The 19826-nt window shown below is 32.9% G+C and overlaps 1 protein-coding gene across 2 annotated transcripts in view; it reads left to right on the top strand.

Annotated features, from left to right (window-relative positions):
• The first annotated feature begins 469 nt into the window (after positions 1 to 469).
• Positions 470 to 19826, top strand: part of LOC126892715 (RING finger and CHY zinc finger domain-containing protein 1) — a 117763-nt gene continuing 98406 nt past the window's right edge. For both annotated transcript variants that reach the window (XM_050662352.1, XM_050662351.1), the window contains exon 1: positions 470 to 741. In XM_050662352.1, coding sequence (XP_050518309.1) covers positions 646 to 741 — 96 coding nt within the window. In that variant the 5' untranslated portion in view covers positions 470 to 645. The remainder of the gene's footprint in view (positions 742 to 19826) is intronic.

Genomic DNA, 19826 nt, shown 5'->3' with positions numbered 1-19826 from the left:
AAATAAAGCTACTTTACTCTTGAGTGAAATTCAAACTTTTTGACATACCTCGTACAATATTCAAAAAATTTTATATTTGATGGTTAAATCTTAGGTTTTGGACCATGCAGAGCTTTTTATGAAGAATAACTTTTTTTCGTATAAAGTTAATAAAGTTTTCCATATGGATACAACTTACAGGGACATACTGTATATTCTCTCCTTTTCGTGTGACTGTTCCTTTTAGCCATCTTCTTGCTCTGTCAAATATTTTTGAAGTCCTGGAAATACTTTTGGAACAGAACTTTCTATTTTAGAGGTCTTTATCTTGAAAAATTATTAGAAAACCAACAGAATGCATGTGTAAACAAGCACACAAAGATATCTTTATAGGACCTTTATGCTCTGTTGCCAAATTTCAATGTCTGGTCGTGTGTTACGGAGGCTAAAAGCACGAAAAAATGTATACTGACGCGCAACTTATTTGTCATTTGTCATGGTTTGTCCAGTCAAGAGTCAAGTCATTTGTGACGTCATTAGGAATAAGTGCGAGAAAAAATTGTGACATTTATTTCAAGCAAAGTTAAAACTAAAACTATTCAATTTTAAAACTTCTTGGATTTTTGTGCAAAATTGGTTTTAATATTATCTTTTTAAAAGGAAACAATGGAAGGAGTGTCCACACCCAGCGCTGAAGGACCGCCAGAGGAAACAGTTAAGCCTGTTGGTTGTTGCCATTACAAAAGAAAATCAAAATTTGTGGTAAGCTTATTATCTGCACTAAAGCCAATTGCATTAATCTTATCTAAATTGCATAGATACGATTTAGTTTCTATTATTACATAGTTTATGCTAGGCACGATAAAACAGATAATTTTTGTCCTCTAATCTTGACCCAAAACAAAAAAAAATAAACATAAAAACTGTCATATCTTTACCTAAATTAATTTTTTTAGAAAATCTGGAAACATTAAGTGATTATTAAACTAATTCTCTAAATGTTGGAAGTAGTGCCTCTCACTTAACTTGCCCTTATTATAAGTTTATTATAGGTACCTATTCTTATTTTTTATACAGTAGACTACCTTTATAACGAGAACTGAAATGACTAAATTACCTCCTTATAAGCTGATTTTGTTATATCAGAAAACAATAATATTGTTCATACATTTATGAATATGCAATTTTCGAAAGCAATTACTTCCTATAGTGAAACCATTCCGAGCAATATAAGATGTTAAATATTGTTTGAATGGTGCTTTTGAAAAAGAGTAGGTGGATAAACATGAAAAAGCTGACAGGCGGAGGAGTTTATTACATTACTCGCCTCGATAAGTACACAGATTTTAGGCATTTCTGTATACAGGCAGCTGGGTTATTTATTTATAGCTATCACCACGCCAAAAACAGGTATGGAATTCATGTTCTTCGATTCCATTTTCCCTCATTATAACCAAATAGGCCTCATTATAGAGGTGTTATAGTTCAATAGGAATTTCATGGGACACCTAATGTATCTCGTTATAAGCGAAACCTCGTAATACCTGTGTTTGTTATAGAAAGAGTATACTATACTAATACAGACATCAGAATTTGATTCCATATAATTCTAGCGCCATTTATTCACCATTGTATGCATATTTTCAACATGACTTTTATTTTATGGTTTATATTCTATTTTAAGCTAGTTTGCCAACTAATCTCTTGGTGTTTTATTAGTTTTTTATAGTACCTTTTGCATGCATAGAATCGGCTTGTCAGATACTCCTAATTGTACTTGTGGCAAAATCGGAGATCTAACACATATGTCATATTAGAATGTCATTTACAAATAAATAATATAAACGACCTTTATAAGGAATTAAAAATTTTAAAATGTTTTTTCCCAATAAACCTTAATACTTTAATATTTACAAATGATATGGAAATTCTTCATCTCATTTATAAACATGTTCAATTATGTAAATACAAGTTGTAAATGTAATATAACTACTAACTAGGTATAATTTGTTAATGTGGTTTGAAAAAATTAAAAAAAAAAAGAAAAAAAATATAAAAAACACATAGGAAAATAATAATAACAAAAAAAAAATTAAACAAATAAAAAAAAAGAAAGTAAAAAAAAGTGTTTCGCACAAATTAAAATGTATATTAAAAAAAAACAGTAAAATAATTCAAAAAAGCAACACAATGTACCTACACTCGTGATCATAAAATCCGGGTCACCTTAAAAATTACTGATATTTCATTTTTAACAAGCTTAATCGTAAATAATAATAACACAAATACAAACTAATATTCTTGTTCTCATGATCATTTTTCAGTGCGTCATTAATTATGACGTCATATACTGTATTGGGTGTGTCGAGACTTATTTCATGTAATTATTGACGAATCTGACAGATGCTAGAATCGTACTTAGCCATAGGTGAAAAGCTGGTGGAATTAAACTACTTAGGAATTTAGTATATTTGATTTTTACACAATATGTTAACATGTAGGTATTTTTTATAAAGGGGAATAAAATTAAAAAGTAAACAATATTGTTAATTAAATTTATAAATATGGAAACATTAAAAAATGACACAAAACTTTCCATTAATTGTGTTTTTATCTCCTTCTCTAGGTGCTGTCTCCGCTTCAAAAGTTGGCAGTCATCAGAGCGATCTTTATTTCTGAAGCCGCGGCTCTAAATAATTAATTGTTATTACATCCAAACCAGTTCCTAAGGTTCTTCAGCCATGAGTTACGTCTCCTTACTATAGATCTTTTTCTTGCATAATGGCCTGGAGTATTAGATATACATCTCTCATCACATGTCCCATATATCTCAGTTTTCTTCTTATTTGTTAGTTCTTCTCGTTCCTTATGCGTAAGTCTCATTACCTCCACGTTGGCTATTCTATCTACTCATGAGATATTTAGCACTCTTCGGTACATCTCAAATGTCTCTAGTCTCCTCACGCCAATGACTAACTTTTAACGAACTAAATTCTAAACCAAAACACAAAAAAATGCACAAAGACGTTGTGAAACACAAGGGAAGTCGAATTCGAAATTTCAAAATGACAGGTACACAAAATACTGACCTGAATAATAACCGTCACTTGACTCTTTGACACTTCTAAAAAATGGCCAAAATGAACGAAGTTTTCGTCAAATGTTCGTAATACGTGTATTTGATTGGCTAGAAAAAACGCGCATTCTAAATATCAACGAATCAAACGTAGGTTAGGAATAGACATCTTATGTATATAACCATTGTAATGCTGCATTATTTTTGTGTTTAATCACGGAGATACCGCTTTTTCCGTCTCATCTAACTTAATGCATTAGAGAGATATCGAAAAACTGTGACGCACTGAAAAATGATCATGAGAACAAGAATACATGTTTCTGACAATTGTTGTCGGCTTAGCGATTTCCTTTATAACAAAGAATTCCAAAATTGCCGATTTCCCGGAAAAGTGCAAACATGTCAAAATGAATGGTATCTATAACTGTCAAACGCAGCGAACACCGTTTATTATTGCCGTCTTAATTGTTCATTAGTGTCATTATTAGTGTTTATTATTGTTTATTTTTTGCCAAAAATGCCTTTGACTGTTGTTGAAACGGCACGAATTGTTGTGGTTGTGGAAGACGGTCATGCTCAACGGCAAGTCGCAAGAATTGTTGGTGTAAGCCTTTCTACGGTTCAACGAGTACTTCAAAGATTTCAGGAGACGGGTTTGCTAACCAGACGGCCTGGCTCTGGACCGAGAAGAAAGACCACAGCACGAGATGACCATTTCCTTGTGTTTCAAGCTTTACGAAACCGGACCTTAACTGCAGTTATGCATCAAAATCGTCTACAGGAAGTGTGAAATTGCAATGTTAGCGTTGCAACAGTCAGGAGAAGACTTCGCTCTTCTGAATTATCTTCTTGGGTAATGGCTACAGGTCGCCACTTCGCCGGGAGGATCGAGTTGCACGACTAGCTTTTGCTCGACAATACGCGCATTGGGAAACTAACGATTGGAGCAAAGTGTTATTCTCAGATGAATCCCGTTTCTGCCTAACTGGATCCTCTGGAAGTGTAAGAGTTTGGAGGAGAACCAGCAAACGATTTTCACAAGCTTGCATTGCTCCAAGAATGCCATTTGGTGGTGGCTCGGTTATGGCTTGGGGAGGTGTGGCTTCTGATTTCTGCACAGAGTTACCTTTTGTCGAAAATGGGTCCTTAACTGCACGAAGGTACATTACGGAGATTCTGGAGGAGCATGTTATGCCCGCCATGGTGGGGCTTAGAGAAGATGCCGTTTTTATGCAGGACAACACACGACCGCACGTTGCCAGGATCAGTATGCAATACTTGGACGAGGTTGGAATTACGAGGTTACCCTGGCCAGCTAGGTCCCCGGACATAAATCCTATCGAACATATCTGGGATGATTTGAAAAAACGTATTCAAACCCATATACCTTCTCCTAACAACGCACAGGAGCTTAAGGATCTGTTAATTAGAGAGTGGAATAACATACCACAACATCTAATCCAGAGTAAAATTGAGAGTATGCCCCGTCGTCTGCAAGAGGTTATTAGAGCAAGGGGAGGCAATACACGATATTAGACATTGAAATTTCACTGATATTCTACCATGTTCTGTACTTTCCATTTTTTTTTCGTTTGTCTGAATTATCAAAAATTTTATTTTGTTATCTGCTGTTTCAATAAAAACAATAAAAAACCGTTTTTTTTTTCAAACGAACATTGATGACAAATAAAAAATACATTAGCTTAGCCTAAAAAAATGTTATTACTGTACCAGAGTCAAAAATGTTCTAAGAAACTTGAAATTTTCAGGGTGACCCGGATTTTATGATCGCGAGTGTACATATCTAAAAATAATATTGTAGTATGTACTTATGTTATGAAATAAGAAATTTATGACTATGAATCTGCAATCAATCACAAACAAGTCTGGCTAATTGGCCTTGCCAAAGCCATTTTTCAAAAAAAAAATAGTACCTTTTGTTAGCATTTTTATTCATCCTACTATGAAAGTATGTATGAGTAGAGTAGAGTAAATTTTTATTTGCATAAATTTTTAACATAATTGAGCAAATAACGTCACATTACTAACAATCACATATTAAAAAATATTACTAATAATCACATATTAAAAAGATATATTAACAATACACTAAAATATACAAACAATACAAATTACATATATGCTGATCAAGGCTGATAGGCCAGGTACTCCACCACAGTATACGGCTCAATGTTAACCAGGTGTTGAAAAACCGTTTTTTTAAAAGCTTTATAGCTTGTTTCCCGTTGAATGTCAGATGGTAGACTATTGTAAAATTTAACGCACGCATACAAAGGACTTCTCTCTGTTAGGGACAATCTGTGAAGTGGAATATTCAAATTAAGGCTTCTTGTGTTATATTCATGATTTGGTAGCAGGTGATAAAATAAAGTAAAATTTTTAAAGAGAAACATAATACATTCATATATATAGATAGCTGAGAAAGTGAGTATATTGAGTGATTTGAATCGGCCTCTACAGGATTCTCTCGCCTTTAGTCCTAGGATCACCCTGACTGCCTTTTTTTGGACTATGAAGACAGTTGAGCTATCCACCGAAGCACCTCAGAAGACTATTCCATATCGCATAAGAGAATAAAAGTTTGCATAATATACCGATAGTAAGATTCCCTGGTCTAGATAGTTTTTCAAAACTCTTAATGAGTAGCAGGCTCTATTTAGTTTTTTTGTCGCATTTTTTATTTGTTGTAGAAGGTTCTGTGTTTTGGGATAAAAGGTTGACTGTATCTGGGAACTCTTCTCGTGATTGGCTGGTTCTAAAGTAAACAAATACTGTTTTATCAGTATTAAGCACCAGCCTATTTCCACAGAACCACTGTTCAGCCTTGTCCAGAGTTTGTTCTGCCACTGTGAGGAGTGTTTCTAATGTTTCTTCCCAAAATAGCATGTTTGAGTCATCAGCAGAGTTTACAAAAAGAGAAAAGGCCCTAAAACGCTTCCCTGTGGTATACCTAATTTTAAGTTTATCGGTTCAGAGTAAACCTTACATCCCTGTTTCTCCAAGCATACTTTTTGTGATCTATCTGTAAGAAATGATTTTATCCATTTCAATGCTGGTCCCTGTATTCCATAACAATATAATTTTTGCAATAGGAGAGCATGATCTAGGCTATCAAAAGCCTTAGATAGGTCTAAAAAAGCACCTAGTGTTTTCATTTTTGACTCTAGTTTTTCTAAAATTTTTGATATAAAATCATAGGTAGCTGTCTCAACTGACCTCCCTGCAAGAAAACCGTGCTGCGAATTACTAAATAAGTTGTTTGTAGTAAAAAAGTTTTGTAGTCTGTAATATATTGCTTTTTCGAATATTTTTGAGAATGATGGAAGAAGGCTTATTGGTAGTTCTCCATCTTAGTAGCATCACCTTTTTTATGTAGTGGCTTGACAATTGCTAGTTTTAGATTTTGAGGAAATTTACCTTGCCTGAAAGAAGTGTTGACTATAAAAGATAAAGGAAGACAAATCTCTGATGAAACAAATTTAATTAAGCTGGTTGATATTTCATCATAACCAGAGCTATGCTTGTTTTTTAAGTTATTTATTATATGGTTTATTTCTTTTTCTGAAACAGGAGTTAAAAACATGCAATGATTATTTTGTTCGATATTAATTTGAAAATTTTTTACAGGCTTTATTTTCTTTACAGCTTCAGCCGCAGCATTTGCCATAAATTGATTTATTTCATCAGAAAGCACCTGAGGATCACCCTCTAAACAAAAATTACCTTGATTTTTTGAATTGCCCTTAATCTCTTTTACCAACTGCCAAGCCATTTTAGTTTTATTTTCACTATTTTCAATTCGTTCCTTATAACAATTTTTTCGATATTGAGTGAGTAAAGCATTATACTTACGTTTTTCTGCCCTGTAAATATCTTTATATTCATCATTATTACTAGATAGTGTAAACAAAACATCAAGCCTAGATTTACAGTTTTTTATATCATCATTTGTATATTTTTTATATCATCATCAAGTAGAAAACAGTTTACAAAAATTTTTTGAACTATATTCATGAAAGTATCCCACTGATCATCTACTTCTAATGTCTCGATAACAGATACCCAGTCAACATTACTCAACATAAGTTTAAAAGAATCTTTATTCTCATTGTTAAATATTCGTTTTTTTGTTATATTTGAGTCAATATTATTTAATTCAAATTTTACCTTTTGAGCAGTATGATCAGATGTATGGGGATTGAATATAACAGAATCAAATATGTCTAGATTTGTAAAAATATTGTCTATACAGGGTTTTTTGTTACCTTGTATGCGTGTATAGTCTTTGATGGAGGGTTTAATATCAAAGGAGCTCAAAAACGTTTTTAATGTACCTGGCCAACCTACACCATCGAGCAGCATATCCAAATTAAAATCTCCAGCCAGAAAAATGATGAAGTCCTTGTCAACTAGGTCACAGAGTATTTGGTCCATTTTATCTATTAAAATTTGTGGGTTTTCGGTTCGGTATATGGACAGCACTACGATCTTTTCCCATCAATTCGCACCTCTGCAGCAGAACACTCAAACACTGATCTTTCTGATAAGCTTGAAATGTCTTCCCGGGCTTTTGCAATAAACGGTTCTTTGATATATACCGCACTACCACCATGTTCCTGTGAACTGCCTCTACAATATGAAGATATCAGTTTGAAATTTTTCACATTGTAGTCCCTCAGTTGATCTTCTGTTTTCCAATGCTCAGTTAGACACAGAGCAAAACATTCATCGTGGTCTTCTACAACAAGATTGATTGCATCAATGCTTGTTGTGATTGACTGCGTATTCAAGTGTATTATTGATATCTTTTGCTGTGTCTTCTGACACCGGGGTGCCTCTGAACGTTCTGAAAATGGTTAAATATTATACCATTAGGCCATAATTCTTCCTTCATCAACTGGGGTATTTTTAGTTCTGGTGCAGTTATTTTAAATGAACTTTTGTATTTAAATTTTTATGTTAGTTATTATGTAGTTAGTTTTATGTAGTTATTTTAAATGAACTTTTGTAAATTAGCTCTACAGACAAGTACACAGGGAATTTGAAAAACACTTGAAAAGCTGACGAACCGACAAGCTACAGTCAAGGATGGAATACCAAACAAATTACTGAAATATTGTGGAGCAGCAATAACATAACAATTAATAGTATTAATAAACGAAACCATAAAACACAATAAAATACCAGAAGAATGGGGAATGAGTGAAATAATTCTGCTATTCAAAAAAGAAGATAAAAAGCAACCAGAAAACTACAGAGGTATCAACTTGTTAAATACTAGTGTAAAATTTACAGCTAAAATTCTACAAGACCTAATGAATCAGAGGATAAGTTTAGGAGATGAACAACAGGGTTTTTTTACTAGAAGTCTGCATGTACAAGTCAACCTTGTAGGTGTAAAGTTCCTGGACCTCGATTTTTGACCCTTCGCTTCATTATCGATCATTCGCTATCTGTACACTAAACAAATACGAAGTAAATACGTTCGATAATGAAGCAAAGGGTCAAAAATCGAGGTCCTGGGAGACAATCCATAAGATTCTAAAGACCAGTAAATTTGTGTGAATTGTTTAGTGTCATGGAATTTACATTAAAATCACCTGTTAAAAATAAGAATTTATGTGGTATAACATTTGAATTCAAAAGAAGATTAAGTTTTTCATAAAATACCTTTAGAAGATCTGTAGCATACTAAAATTTTGTGTTAATTTGAATTATAATTCCACTTCAGTCCACATACCTTGTCTTTTTCAACATACCACTGATCAACGGCGGCTCATGGCTTTAGGGACAGGGTCGACAAGGTTTTGTCTCCTCAGATAGGTATGCCATCTAATTAAAAGGCTTCAATTTCATAGGAGATTTTTGAGTTTTGTTTATTTTTATTTTTTTTTTTAATTTTGTTTTTTCTTATAAATTTAGAACCTAAACCTGTTTATAAATTAACTCTAGTCTATGTTGTTTCAAAGTAGCAAAATGAGTTATAACGTCATTGTAAAATTTATTATTGTTTTGGAGAGATTTTAAAAGATTTTTTCTATTGACATTTGAGACAAGCTTGACATTCTTTCTTGTTTCATGGTGTTTCGACAATACGTTTTGACTCTTTTGAGACAAGAGAAATCCTGTTCATTTGAGGCAGAATTTGCCCACATTTGAGAACAATAATTTATTAATTTCGCGAATTGTCAGATTCGTGAATTAGTATTTGATGATATGCGTATTTTAAATCAATTGAGCTAAAAAATTTATATTTCGATATCTTAGACACTAGTGAATCAATATTCGGCAATGGATAAGCATCAGTGGATAAGCACATTTATGATTTTCGTTTTTAGTTACAAATACTTGGGCCCTCCAAGGTGATTTACTCTCTTCAATAATTTCTTCTTGTTTTAGACGTTTTATTTCTTGTTTAATAAATTCTTCATCTTCCTGTGAATGTCTGCGAGATTTAGTAGCAATAGGGTGACAATTTTAGCTTCAGTAGAAGGTGGCTTAATTTTAGCTTCAGTAAGACAGCATATCTTAAGAGGTTTTCTTGGTCCTCCAAATTTAACTTCTACACTTTCATGTTGTTTCATAATATCTTGACCCAAAATCACATTTGTACATAGGTTGGATAAAACTAAAACTTTTGTTTGATCATATTTTTCTTTATCAATCTGAATATTTATTAAACAATAGCCTTAAATATTTGCTGAGAATGACATAAATGCCATAGAAACTTGGACCCCTTGTATTGAAAAAATTTTAAGCTTATTTTCAATAGCGAATTCATGATCTATAAAAGTATCTGAGCTTCCAGTGTCTATTAAAGCTTTGGCATCAATTTGGTTAACTGTTAGTTTGGCTATACATTTTGAAAGCGATTGAGGTGTTTCCATTGAAGAAGCGATTACCATTGTAGACGCATAAGTTGATCTCGTTTGAAGTTTCTTTGATTGCAGGCACATTTTAGCCCAATGTCCAATTTTATGACAGTTTTGGCAAGTCGCAGCCCTTGCTGGACATAAATATCGAGGATGTCTTGGATGTCCACAAAAATAACAAGTCTGACCAGATTTTGTTTGAACAGAAGCTAAAGTAGTTTGTTCTGAATTTTCATGACTACAAGATGCTATATAATTTAATGCTGCATTATATGTATCAAATTGTTTTTGAGAATCTTCTAAAGATCTAGATTTAGATAATGCTTCGTCCAAAGATAAAGAACTAAACTCTAGTAATCTTTGACGTATATTAGATTGAACGAAACCATTAATAAAAGCATCACGAATATAGCCATTTTTATTTTCTTCTGAAGAAACTGCTTTAAAATTACAATTTTTAGCCAAAAGCTTTAACTGTTGTGCATACTGATCTATAGATTCGTTTATTTGTTGTTTTCTTGTAGCTAGAATATGTCTTGCGTAAATCTCATTTGTAGGTTTAATATACAATTCTTTCAAAATTTTGATAGCAGAAATGTATGTTTTTGTAAATTGATGTAAATTGATTAAAAGCATTTACTTATCTTTATCTTCTAGCGATTTTTCTGTAGATTCATTGTTTTCCAAAAAATTCTTAAATGTTTCATACCAATGTTTGAATTCTTTAAGGCAGTTTGGGAGTTTATTTCAGCCTCTAATTTATCAGGTCTAAAGTACTTCTCCATTGTATATTTATGTGAATAAAATTGTAGTAAAAATGCCTTTTACAGAATTAGGCTTTTATTCACATAAATGCCGATAGTGGGCAGAAAAACTGTAGTCGGATCCAGACACAAAAAAGTAAAGTATTCACATAAAACTTGACAGTAGAATGAATTAGAGTGACAAAACAATTAATCAATAAAATAAGCAATGACAAAAAAAATACTAGATTATACTACATCTACTAAAAGAATTTACAATAATTTTAAAATTTGGAAAATTATAATTAATCACATCATCATCCACTGACCACGTTTCAGTAATGCAAAGATATTTCAAATCAGAGTCCTTATAACCAGCATATAAACAATCCAATTTAAATTTATTTTAACAGTTGTTTCTTCATTCTTCACTTTATTTGCGTATGTGTTCTGGATGCTTCATAAAAAACCTGCTTACATAGGAGCCTACAGGCTATAGTTTTGAGTCCATCGCTAAACCAAAATGTTGTTTAAAAACTGAGACTTTAAAATATGAATATGTTGGGATACTTAGCCATTAACAACGTACAGCTGCTTCCAAAAAAAAAACTGATACGACTCTTAAAGCGTATTTTGTATAAAATAATTGAGCAGTGTATTTTGAAGAATAAATAGGTACTTATTATTTACATACTGTCACTGTCGCGTCGCTGCCAAATCTTAAAATTTGTTGTTTATTTGGGTTTATATGACTGCGGACACTAAATCCATTCTAAAATCTTAAAATTTGTTAGATAACTTATTCTGTTAAACCTCAGAAAATGGCTCCACATGCTAGCAAAGAACTAAAAGCAAGAATTGTAACGAAATTAGAAGATGGTTGGTCACTATCTGCCGTAGCGAAACATTTTAACGTAAGCAGAACACCAGTTTTTAAATGAATAAAAGATGGAGAGAACAAGAAACTCTCGAAAGAAAGCCAAGGTTTGGGAAGAGCTCTCTGAAGAAGACAATTTCATAGTTCCTTTCACGCAGATGGACCGAAGACTAAAATCTGTTATCAGTGCTAATGGAGATACACACACCGGCAAAATTAGCCGAACACGTTAAAAATGGGACATGTTTGATGTCTCGTATTTCATAAACCAGTGGTCCGATTTGAGTGATTCTTTTAGTATGTTATAGCCTTATTCTTTATCAATATCGGTGTAATAATATTGTTGCTAGACAGGTAAATGTCATTTTATACTGGGTGTAACAAGCATACTGTGTTTTTTTCTTAAAGTTCGGAACACCCTGTGGAATATTCCAGCATATATAAAATATTAAAATTAAAACTCGATTGTAGAATTATGCTTTCTTAACATTTTCTTTTTTGATTCATTTGCTTATGTTGGAAAATAAAAAAGTTATGTGCTTTAACAACTAGCCATGTTTTTTATCAATAAATCCTCATAAATTTGCAATTACTCGAGCGTTCTTGTGACCTGGAGTGGATTGTGAAGAGTGGGTGCTACAACCAAAAAAAGTTAAGTTAAGTTTTCCATAAAGTGTGGGACTCTCCATTTTTCAATTTAATTTTCCATTTCCACCAATCGTTTTTTCCGATTATAGCGCTATTTATCCATAATAGGAAAAATGTTGCGAATAAAAGTTGCTTATTTTTACGTCAAGGATCCAAATCTGCAATAAAAATTGGGGGCTCCTATTTAATATTTTAATGTAACCCCCACCCCACCTCCGTGGGGGGTCGTGTTTGGTGCCATTCGGTAGATTTTTGAAAAATATTGAATAGGTGTATTTTGCAGTTTTACGATCTGATGTTCATTTCGGAAAATATCGCAGGGTTCGTATTTATAATTTTTAATTTACCCCCCACCCCTCTCCGTGGGGTGTCACGAGCCCCCACGGAGGTGCGGTGGGGATTTAATTTAAATTCTTAAATAGGAGCCCCCAATTTTTATTGCAGATTTGGATTCTTTACGTAAAAATAAGCAACTTTTATTCGACATATTTTTCGAATTATGGATAGATAGCGCTATAATCGGAGAAAAATGATTGTTTCAAATGGAAAATTAAATTAAAAAATGAAAAGTCCCCCACTTTATGGAAAACTTAACTTAACCTTTTTCTGATTTTAGCACATACTCTTCACAATCCAATAGTTCCCATAACGCTCGAGTAACTGCAAATTTAGTATACTTTCCTCCCCTACTATGAGGATTTATTGATGAAAAACATGGATAGTTGTTAACGCACATAACTTTTTTATTATCGCACATAAGTAAATGAATCGAAAAGGAAAATGTTAAGCAATCCTAAGTCTACAATCGAGTATTAATTCTAATATATTACATATGCTAGAATATTCCACAGGGTGTTCCAAACTTTAAGAAAAAACACAGTATGATTGGTACACCCGGTATAAAATGGTATTTACCTGTCTAGCAACAATATTATTACAACGATATTCTTAAATAATAAGGCTATAACATACTAAAAGAATCACTCAAATCGGACTACTGGTTTATGAAATACGAGACATCAAACATCTCCCATTTTTAACGTGTTCGGCTAATTTTGCCGATGTGTGTATATTACATTACAAAATATTAATTTTATTTTCACATACCTAAAGGGCCTAGCCGGGTAAGATGATGAAAAGTGCCCCCAACCCGATTTGAATTCCTTATAGGTCACCGTTTAGCATATGTAGTGAAATTCACTTTCTGAAATTGTTAGCCCCCTAGGTGGTCATGTGACCCACCTAGAGCCTAATTAGGGTTTTTAAGTTTTTATTTTTTATCTCAGCCGTATCGAGAACTAGCGAAAAACTTTAAACAAAAAAGTTGTAAGATTTAAAAAGTTATGTCCGAATTTTTTTTTTTTTTAATTTTTGGCGGGAAATTATAATTTTAGAACAATTTTAAAATATTAAATGAGTATAAAAAAATAACCAAGACATTCGTTTTCACGAAAAAAATATATAACGTGTATTTTTGCATAATGTTTCACCCTGAATTTTTTCAAATTTTTAAAATTGGTGAAACGCACCTTTAAAAATAAAACACCGCATTTTTTCGGTTTTTTTTTGGTTTTTTGATACAATTTTATACATATTTTTCAAAGAAGGTAACACCGTCACTAGAATAGGTAAAAAACTGAAAAATAACACTAGTCAACAAATAAACAAAAAATTTTTGCGACAGATGTTAAAAGGGCTGTACCGTGGAGTTTAAAGCGCCCTGAATGCGAATTCAAACACTAAAATTTTCCACCACGTATAGATTTTGAGTTATCTTCTTCTTAAGGTGCCGTGCATTTCTGCGCAGGGGTCCACGCTTACATTGTCTTGTCAGGTGATATTTTAGATTTTGAGTTATAGAATGCATCAAATATTGCTATTTATTATAAAAATTCTTTTATACTATATACACATAAGTTCAGAACTAGAAACAAAAACATAGTAAGCCTTTTGTACACAATTTTATGCATATCCCAATTGTCCCATAACACTATGTGGATTAACACGAACACACATTTTATCCTGCATAGTAAAAAACTAGGATAACTCCTGGTTCCGGTTCTTAAATATTATAAGTTTTACTGGCTAGTAAATTCCGTTAAAAAAAACCAATAATTGTAATCTAGAACCTAGAGTTAAGCATGTCCTTTGGACAAGTGAAGGTCTCGAACTAAATCATGTAATTCGGCTTGTTGGATGCAATAAGGTGCTTTTCGTCGCTTTCGTGAAAATAAGAATCATTCTTTTCTGATATATCATCGGGTTTACTTTTATCGCCATACATTTCCAAATCTTCCTCCCAATTTGCCGTGGATCCTAGAACTGGTAAATCTTCTCCATGGAAAGCCGGTTTTATTGCTGAGATAATATCTGGATATTCAATTTTATGCTTGCTTTTCCTTGAAAACACAGACACTTTTGTCATGCAGAAGTAACAGTCGTTAAAACGGTTTAGAACTATATAAGTTTAAATGGGTAGGTTTACTGATTAAGGATCACCTTTGGTTTATTCTTTTTTTAAATAATGTGTTATTCGTAGACATTAGATATCCCAGTGTTCTCAAATTATGCACAATTTTTAGAAAAAATGTTAATTTGATAACATCACTCCCCGACATATTACAAATGACTGTTTTAAAAAAAATTTAGTAAAATATTCATAACTCAAAAATCGTAACTCATTTTTTTTTTTTTTGAAAAAATCATAACTCAAAAATCTTACGTGTTAGGAACTTTTTATCATCATAATCATATTCAGAGAGCAAAAATTAACAAAAAACTGCACATTGCATTCCAGTCGCAAATTTATTGTAAAGTAGTGTAATTTAGGTTTGCTTAACAAAATTTTTTTGTAACGCCATCCATTTTCAAGATACAGGGCGTTGAAGAAAACAAAATTTTACACATTTTTTTACGATTTTGTCGAAACTACTGGCAACATTGTAATAAAACTTAGCGGGTTTTAAGAGGTAGTTACTGTGCATGTTTTGACATACAATTAAGGATTTTGTTTTTTTTTTATTTTTATTTTTATTTATCCGCATCAACCACTCGGGTTATTAGCGGTACATTTATAATACAAAGTAGATAGAGCAAAAGATACATTTTTAGAATATAAGAATGACAAAAATATGGAAATTATTTAGAGTTTACAAAGAAAAAAATGAATCATAATTTGTTATACAGTTTACAGTGATTTACAAAAGATAGAACTTCATTGAATTTTGTGACCAGTGCTTCTTTCAGGCTGTTGGGTATCTTGAATATCGTTTTCGCTGAAGTGTACTCTGGACATTCTATTATTATATGGTTAACTGTGAGAGGTGTTTTGCACATTGGTGGCGGTTTCTTGGAGATTACGTAGCTGTGGGTAAGTCGTGTGTGTCCAAGCCGGAGTCTGCTGATAATTACTTGGTCTTTTCTTTTTGGTGGCATAGGAAGATTTTTTGAAGATACGTCTGGTTTAATGGTTTTCAGATTTGTGTTTGTTTGATCCCATATTTCTTGCCAGATTTTGTTTACATGATTCTTGAATAAAGGTTTAGTGTCAGAGATTGGTATGCCTACTGTAGTCGGAATGTTCACATTGTTTATCGCTTCGAACGCTGTTTTGTCTGCTAACTCATTACCAGTTATTCCTACATGGGATGGGACCCACATAAATGAGATGGTTTTCCCAGAAAATTGGAGCTGATGCAACGCGTCTTTAATTAGAAATAGATTGATGTGGGTAGGATAAACATGTTTGATGGCCTGTAAAGAACTTAGTGAATCTGATAATATTAGTATTTGGTTTTCATTTGGATTTTTACAATGATTTAGTGCGTCAAGTATTCCTTGAAGTTCTGCGGTATAAATACTGCAGCCATCAGATAATCTAGTGGCGGAAATTACGTTTTCTGATACAGTAGCAGCAGCTATTCCGTTGCAACTTTTGGAGGCGTCGATAAAGAAAAGTTTGTAAGAAGAGTATTTGAGTAAATTTGTATGATATTGAAGCCTGATCTCAGCAGAGGTGTGTGAATGTTTGTTAGAATTATGTAAGGAGAGGTCTACTATTGGTAAAGAAACTGTCCAGGGGGGTGTCTGATATTTTTTTATGGATGCTAAGCTGTTTTGATTGATGCTATACGGTAATCTTTTAATGCGTTCGTAAAATGGTATTGCCTTGGTGGTGTAATTTCTGTATTGTTCTGGTGGTTCTTCCGATACTAAACTTGCGAGAAAGGTATTTTCCTTTGCGCTTAGAATTTTTGAATTGTAGCATAGTGATAGGTATTGTCTTCTGAGGTATAATGGTATTTCTTCTGCTAGAACTTGAAGGCTTCTTATTGGAGTAGTTCTAAAGGCTCCAAAGATTAGTCGTAGAGATGTGGTTTGAATGATATCCAGTTTTTTTAGTTGATTTTTGTTTGCTGTTTCATAACACATGCATCCGTAGTCGAGCTTGCTTCTTATTAATGTTTGATATAGCTTTAGGAGAATTCTAGTGTCTGAACCCCATTTATGATTGGATAACACTCTTAGTAAATTTATTCGTTGTTGACAGGATTGAATTAAATTGTTGATATGTGAAGTCCATGTGAGTTGTGAGTCAAATACTATACCTAAAAATTTGATTTCACGGACTTGTTTCAGAGAATATCCATTTAGACACAGGTTTAAGTTGTATTCCTCTCTTCTTTTGTCAAAGATTATTACTTTAGTATTCTCAGTTGAAAATGTTAAACCAGTCTCTAAAGACCACTTTTCCAGGCTGTTTAATGTTCTTTGTAGAATTTGCCTAGCTAAACCTATATTTTTACTTTTAACATATATTACTAGATCATCAGCATAAGTAGCCAAGCCGCACACCAAAGAAACGTGAAACGAAAAACATGAAACATGAAACGAAAAACATGTTTCATGAAACTAAAACACTACTAAACAAATCTCAAAGTCCGCCTATCAATGAAACGAGTGTGATTCATGCTCATGACACATTTTTATTTTCGGAGAGTCTCATAAATGACCGGACGTATATTTGTTTAGCAGTGGTTTATTTCCATGAAACGTAATTTACGTTTCATGTTTCTTTGATGTGCGGCCTGCCTTACAGGAAGCTCTATGTAGTTTGTTATATTATTAATTGCGATTAAGAATAATATTGGGCTTAAGGCCGATCCTTGAGGAATTCCATTATGGAGTGATTTCGATGTTGATATGAATCCATTGGTTTTTACTTGTATGGACCTGTTTTGAAGAAAATTTTTGGTAAAAGCGAGAAACTTACTATCTATTTTCCAGTTTTTCATCATTTTGAGAATATAATGCGTCCATGTCGTGTCGAAAGCTTTTTTAATGTCAAAAAATATTGCGATTACTTTTTGTTGTTTTGTAAATGCTTTATGAATTTCGGATTCTAGTGCGACAATGTTATCAGTTGTCGATCTGTCTGAACGGTATCCGCTTTGTATTGGAGTAAAAAGGTTTCTGTTTTCCAAGTGCCATTTCAGTCTTTTACTTAATATTCTCTCCATTGCTTTGCATATATTACTGGTGAGCGATATTGGACGATATGAGGATGGTAAGTTTTTTGGCTTATTCATTTTTAAAAATAGAATTATAATTGCTTGACGCCATATTGAAGGGAACTTTTTATTTGTGTAAATATTGTTAAAGATGTCAACTAAAATTTTCTTTGCCGATTCCGGTAATTTCTCAATAAATATAGTTGGAATATCATCAGGTCCTGGAGAAGTTTTTTTTTAGCATTACTTAGGCTTTCGTTAAGCTCGTCTAGTGTAATAGGCATATTGAGAGGGCATAAAATATCTTCTATTTCGATTTGTGACAATTCGGATTTTTCTTTGTGTTTTAAGAAAATAGAGTTATATTGGTCATTGCTTGAATGTAATTGATAGTGATCCGCTAAGATTTCTACAATTTCTAGTTTATTTGAAGTAATTAAGTTGTCTGTAGTAATGGTGTCGATATGATTCACTTTGTTTGAGCCTTTTATTTTCCTTATTTTCTGCCATATATCACTTATTGGTGTAGATGAATTTATTGACGAGACATAATCGGCCCAGCTTTCTTTCTTAGATTTTTTGATTAGAAATCTGGATCTGGCTCTTAAGGCTCTAAATCTAGCTAAGTTGACTTCGGAATTGTGTTTTTTAAATATATTAAATGAGTGTTTTGTTTGTTTCAAAGAAGTCTCTATTTCGATATTCCACCAAGGTATGGGTGTTTTAGTGGTAGCTTTAGTTTTTCCAATCGCTTCTCTTGCTGAATCAACTATAACATTATTAAAATTTGTTATTGTTGTGTCTACATCTTCTAATACTTTTAAGTCTTCCATTCGTGCAGTTACTAAACTAATGTACTTTTCCCAATCTGCTGACTTTAATTTCCATGTTTCATATGGTTTTGTATTAATGTTTGCTTCTTTAATATGAGTGGTTAAAATTGGTAGATGGTCGCTGTCATATAAGTGTGAAAGCGTATTCCACTCAAGTAGTGGTGCTAAAGTTGAATCTCTGAGGAATAAATCAATGGTTGAAAACGTGCCATTGTATGCGTTGAAACGGGTAGGCATTCCCGTATTTAATAGTACTAGTTTGAGGTTGTTAATTATTTCCAATAGAGTTTTGCCATTTTTGTCAGTTTTTTCAGATCCCCAAGATTCGTTATGACAGTTTGTGTCAGCCAGAATTAATTTAGGAAATGGAATTTGTTCTATCACTTTTTGTAGTTCTAGGAGTATGGATTCGTCTGGATGTGGTAGATATATACTGCAAATGTTGATTTTGAAATGATGAAGTACTGACACTGCAACCGCTTCTAAATTTGTGTTTATCGGAATTTCTTTGGACTCGACAGTAGATTTCACAAAGATACCTACACCACCGCTAGCTATCTGCTGCACCGGTCTACATTTAGTGTAAGATGTATAGTTTTTTAAATTTACTTTATTATTAGAAAGTCGCGTTTCTTGTAAACATATTACTAACGGTGAAAATTCATTGATTAGTATTTTTAAGTTTTCGATATGGCTGTAGAAGCCATTTAAATTCCATTGAACTATGAATTTGTTATAGGGCTTTTCATCGATTGTCATTTATTTCGAGCTTGTGTCATGTGTCACATAATATTAATATATCTACGTCATACGTCTTTGGTTTGTGTCGTGGTATATACCAATAACGTATGACGTAGATATATTAATATTATGTGACACATGACAGAAGCTCGAAACAAATGACTGTGAATGAAAAGTCCTATTGAATAGGGTTACAGTCGCTTTCTTCCTCAGTAACAGAAGAGTAGTTGTCTGTTCCGTTTATCTTTTTTAAAGTCCTTGAAATGTTGTTTTTAAGGCGTCGGTCGTTTGCGTTTGCGTGCACCATTTGCAATTCAGCGCTAAGTCCTTCTAGGTCATTAGTATAATCCTTTGCTATTGTTCCAGGCAATTTGGAGCCTATAGCATTTGTAATTAAGTCACATAGTTCTGTATATTTTAGTGGGTAAGGAGTAGTGGCTGACGATAAAATGGCTTCTATAGGTTTCATTGAGGTTTCGATGTTAAATGCTTTTTTTATTCTTTTGGGTGCAGATTGCTTTGGAGC

This window comes from Diabrotica virgifera, chromosome 9, assembly GCF_917563875.1.
Source record: "Diabrotica virgifera virgifera chromosome 9, PGI_DIABVI_V3a".
Classification (NCBI taxonomy): domain Eukaryota; kingdom Metazoa; phylum Arthropoda; class Insecta; order Coleoptera; family Chrysomelidae; genus Diabrotica; species Diabrotica virgifera.
The sequence above is the reverse complement of the archived record's forward strand: the minus strand, read 5'-3'. Positions and strand labels throughout refer to the sequence as shown.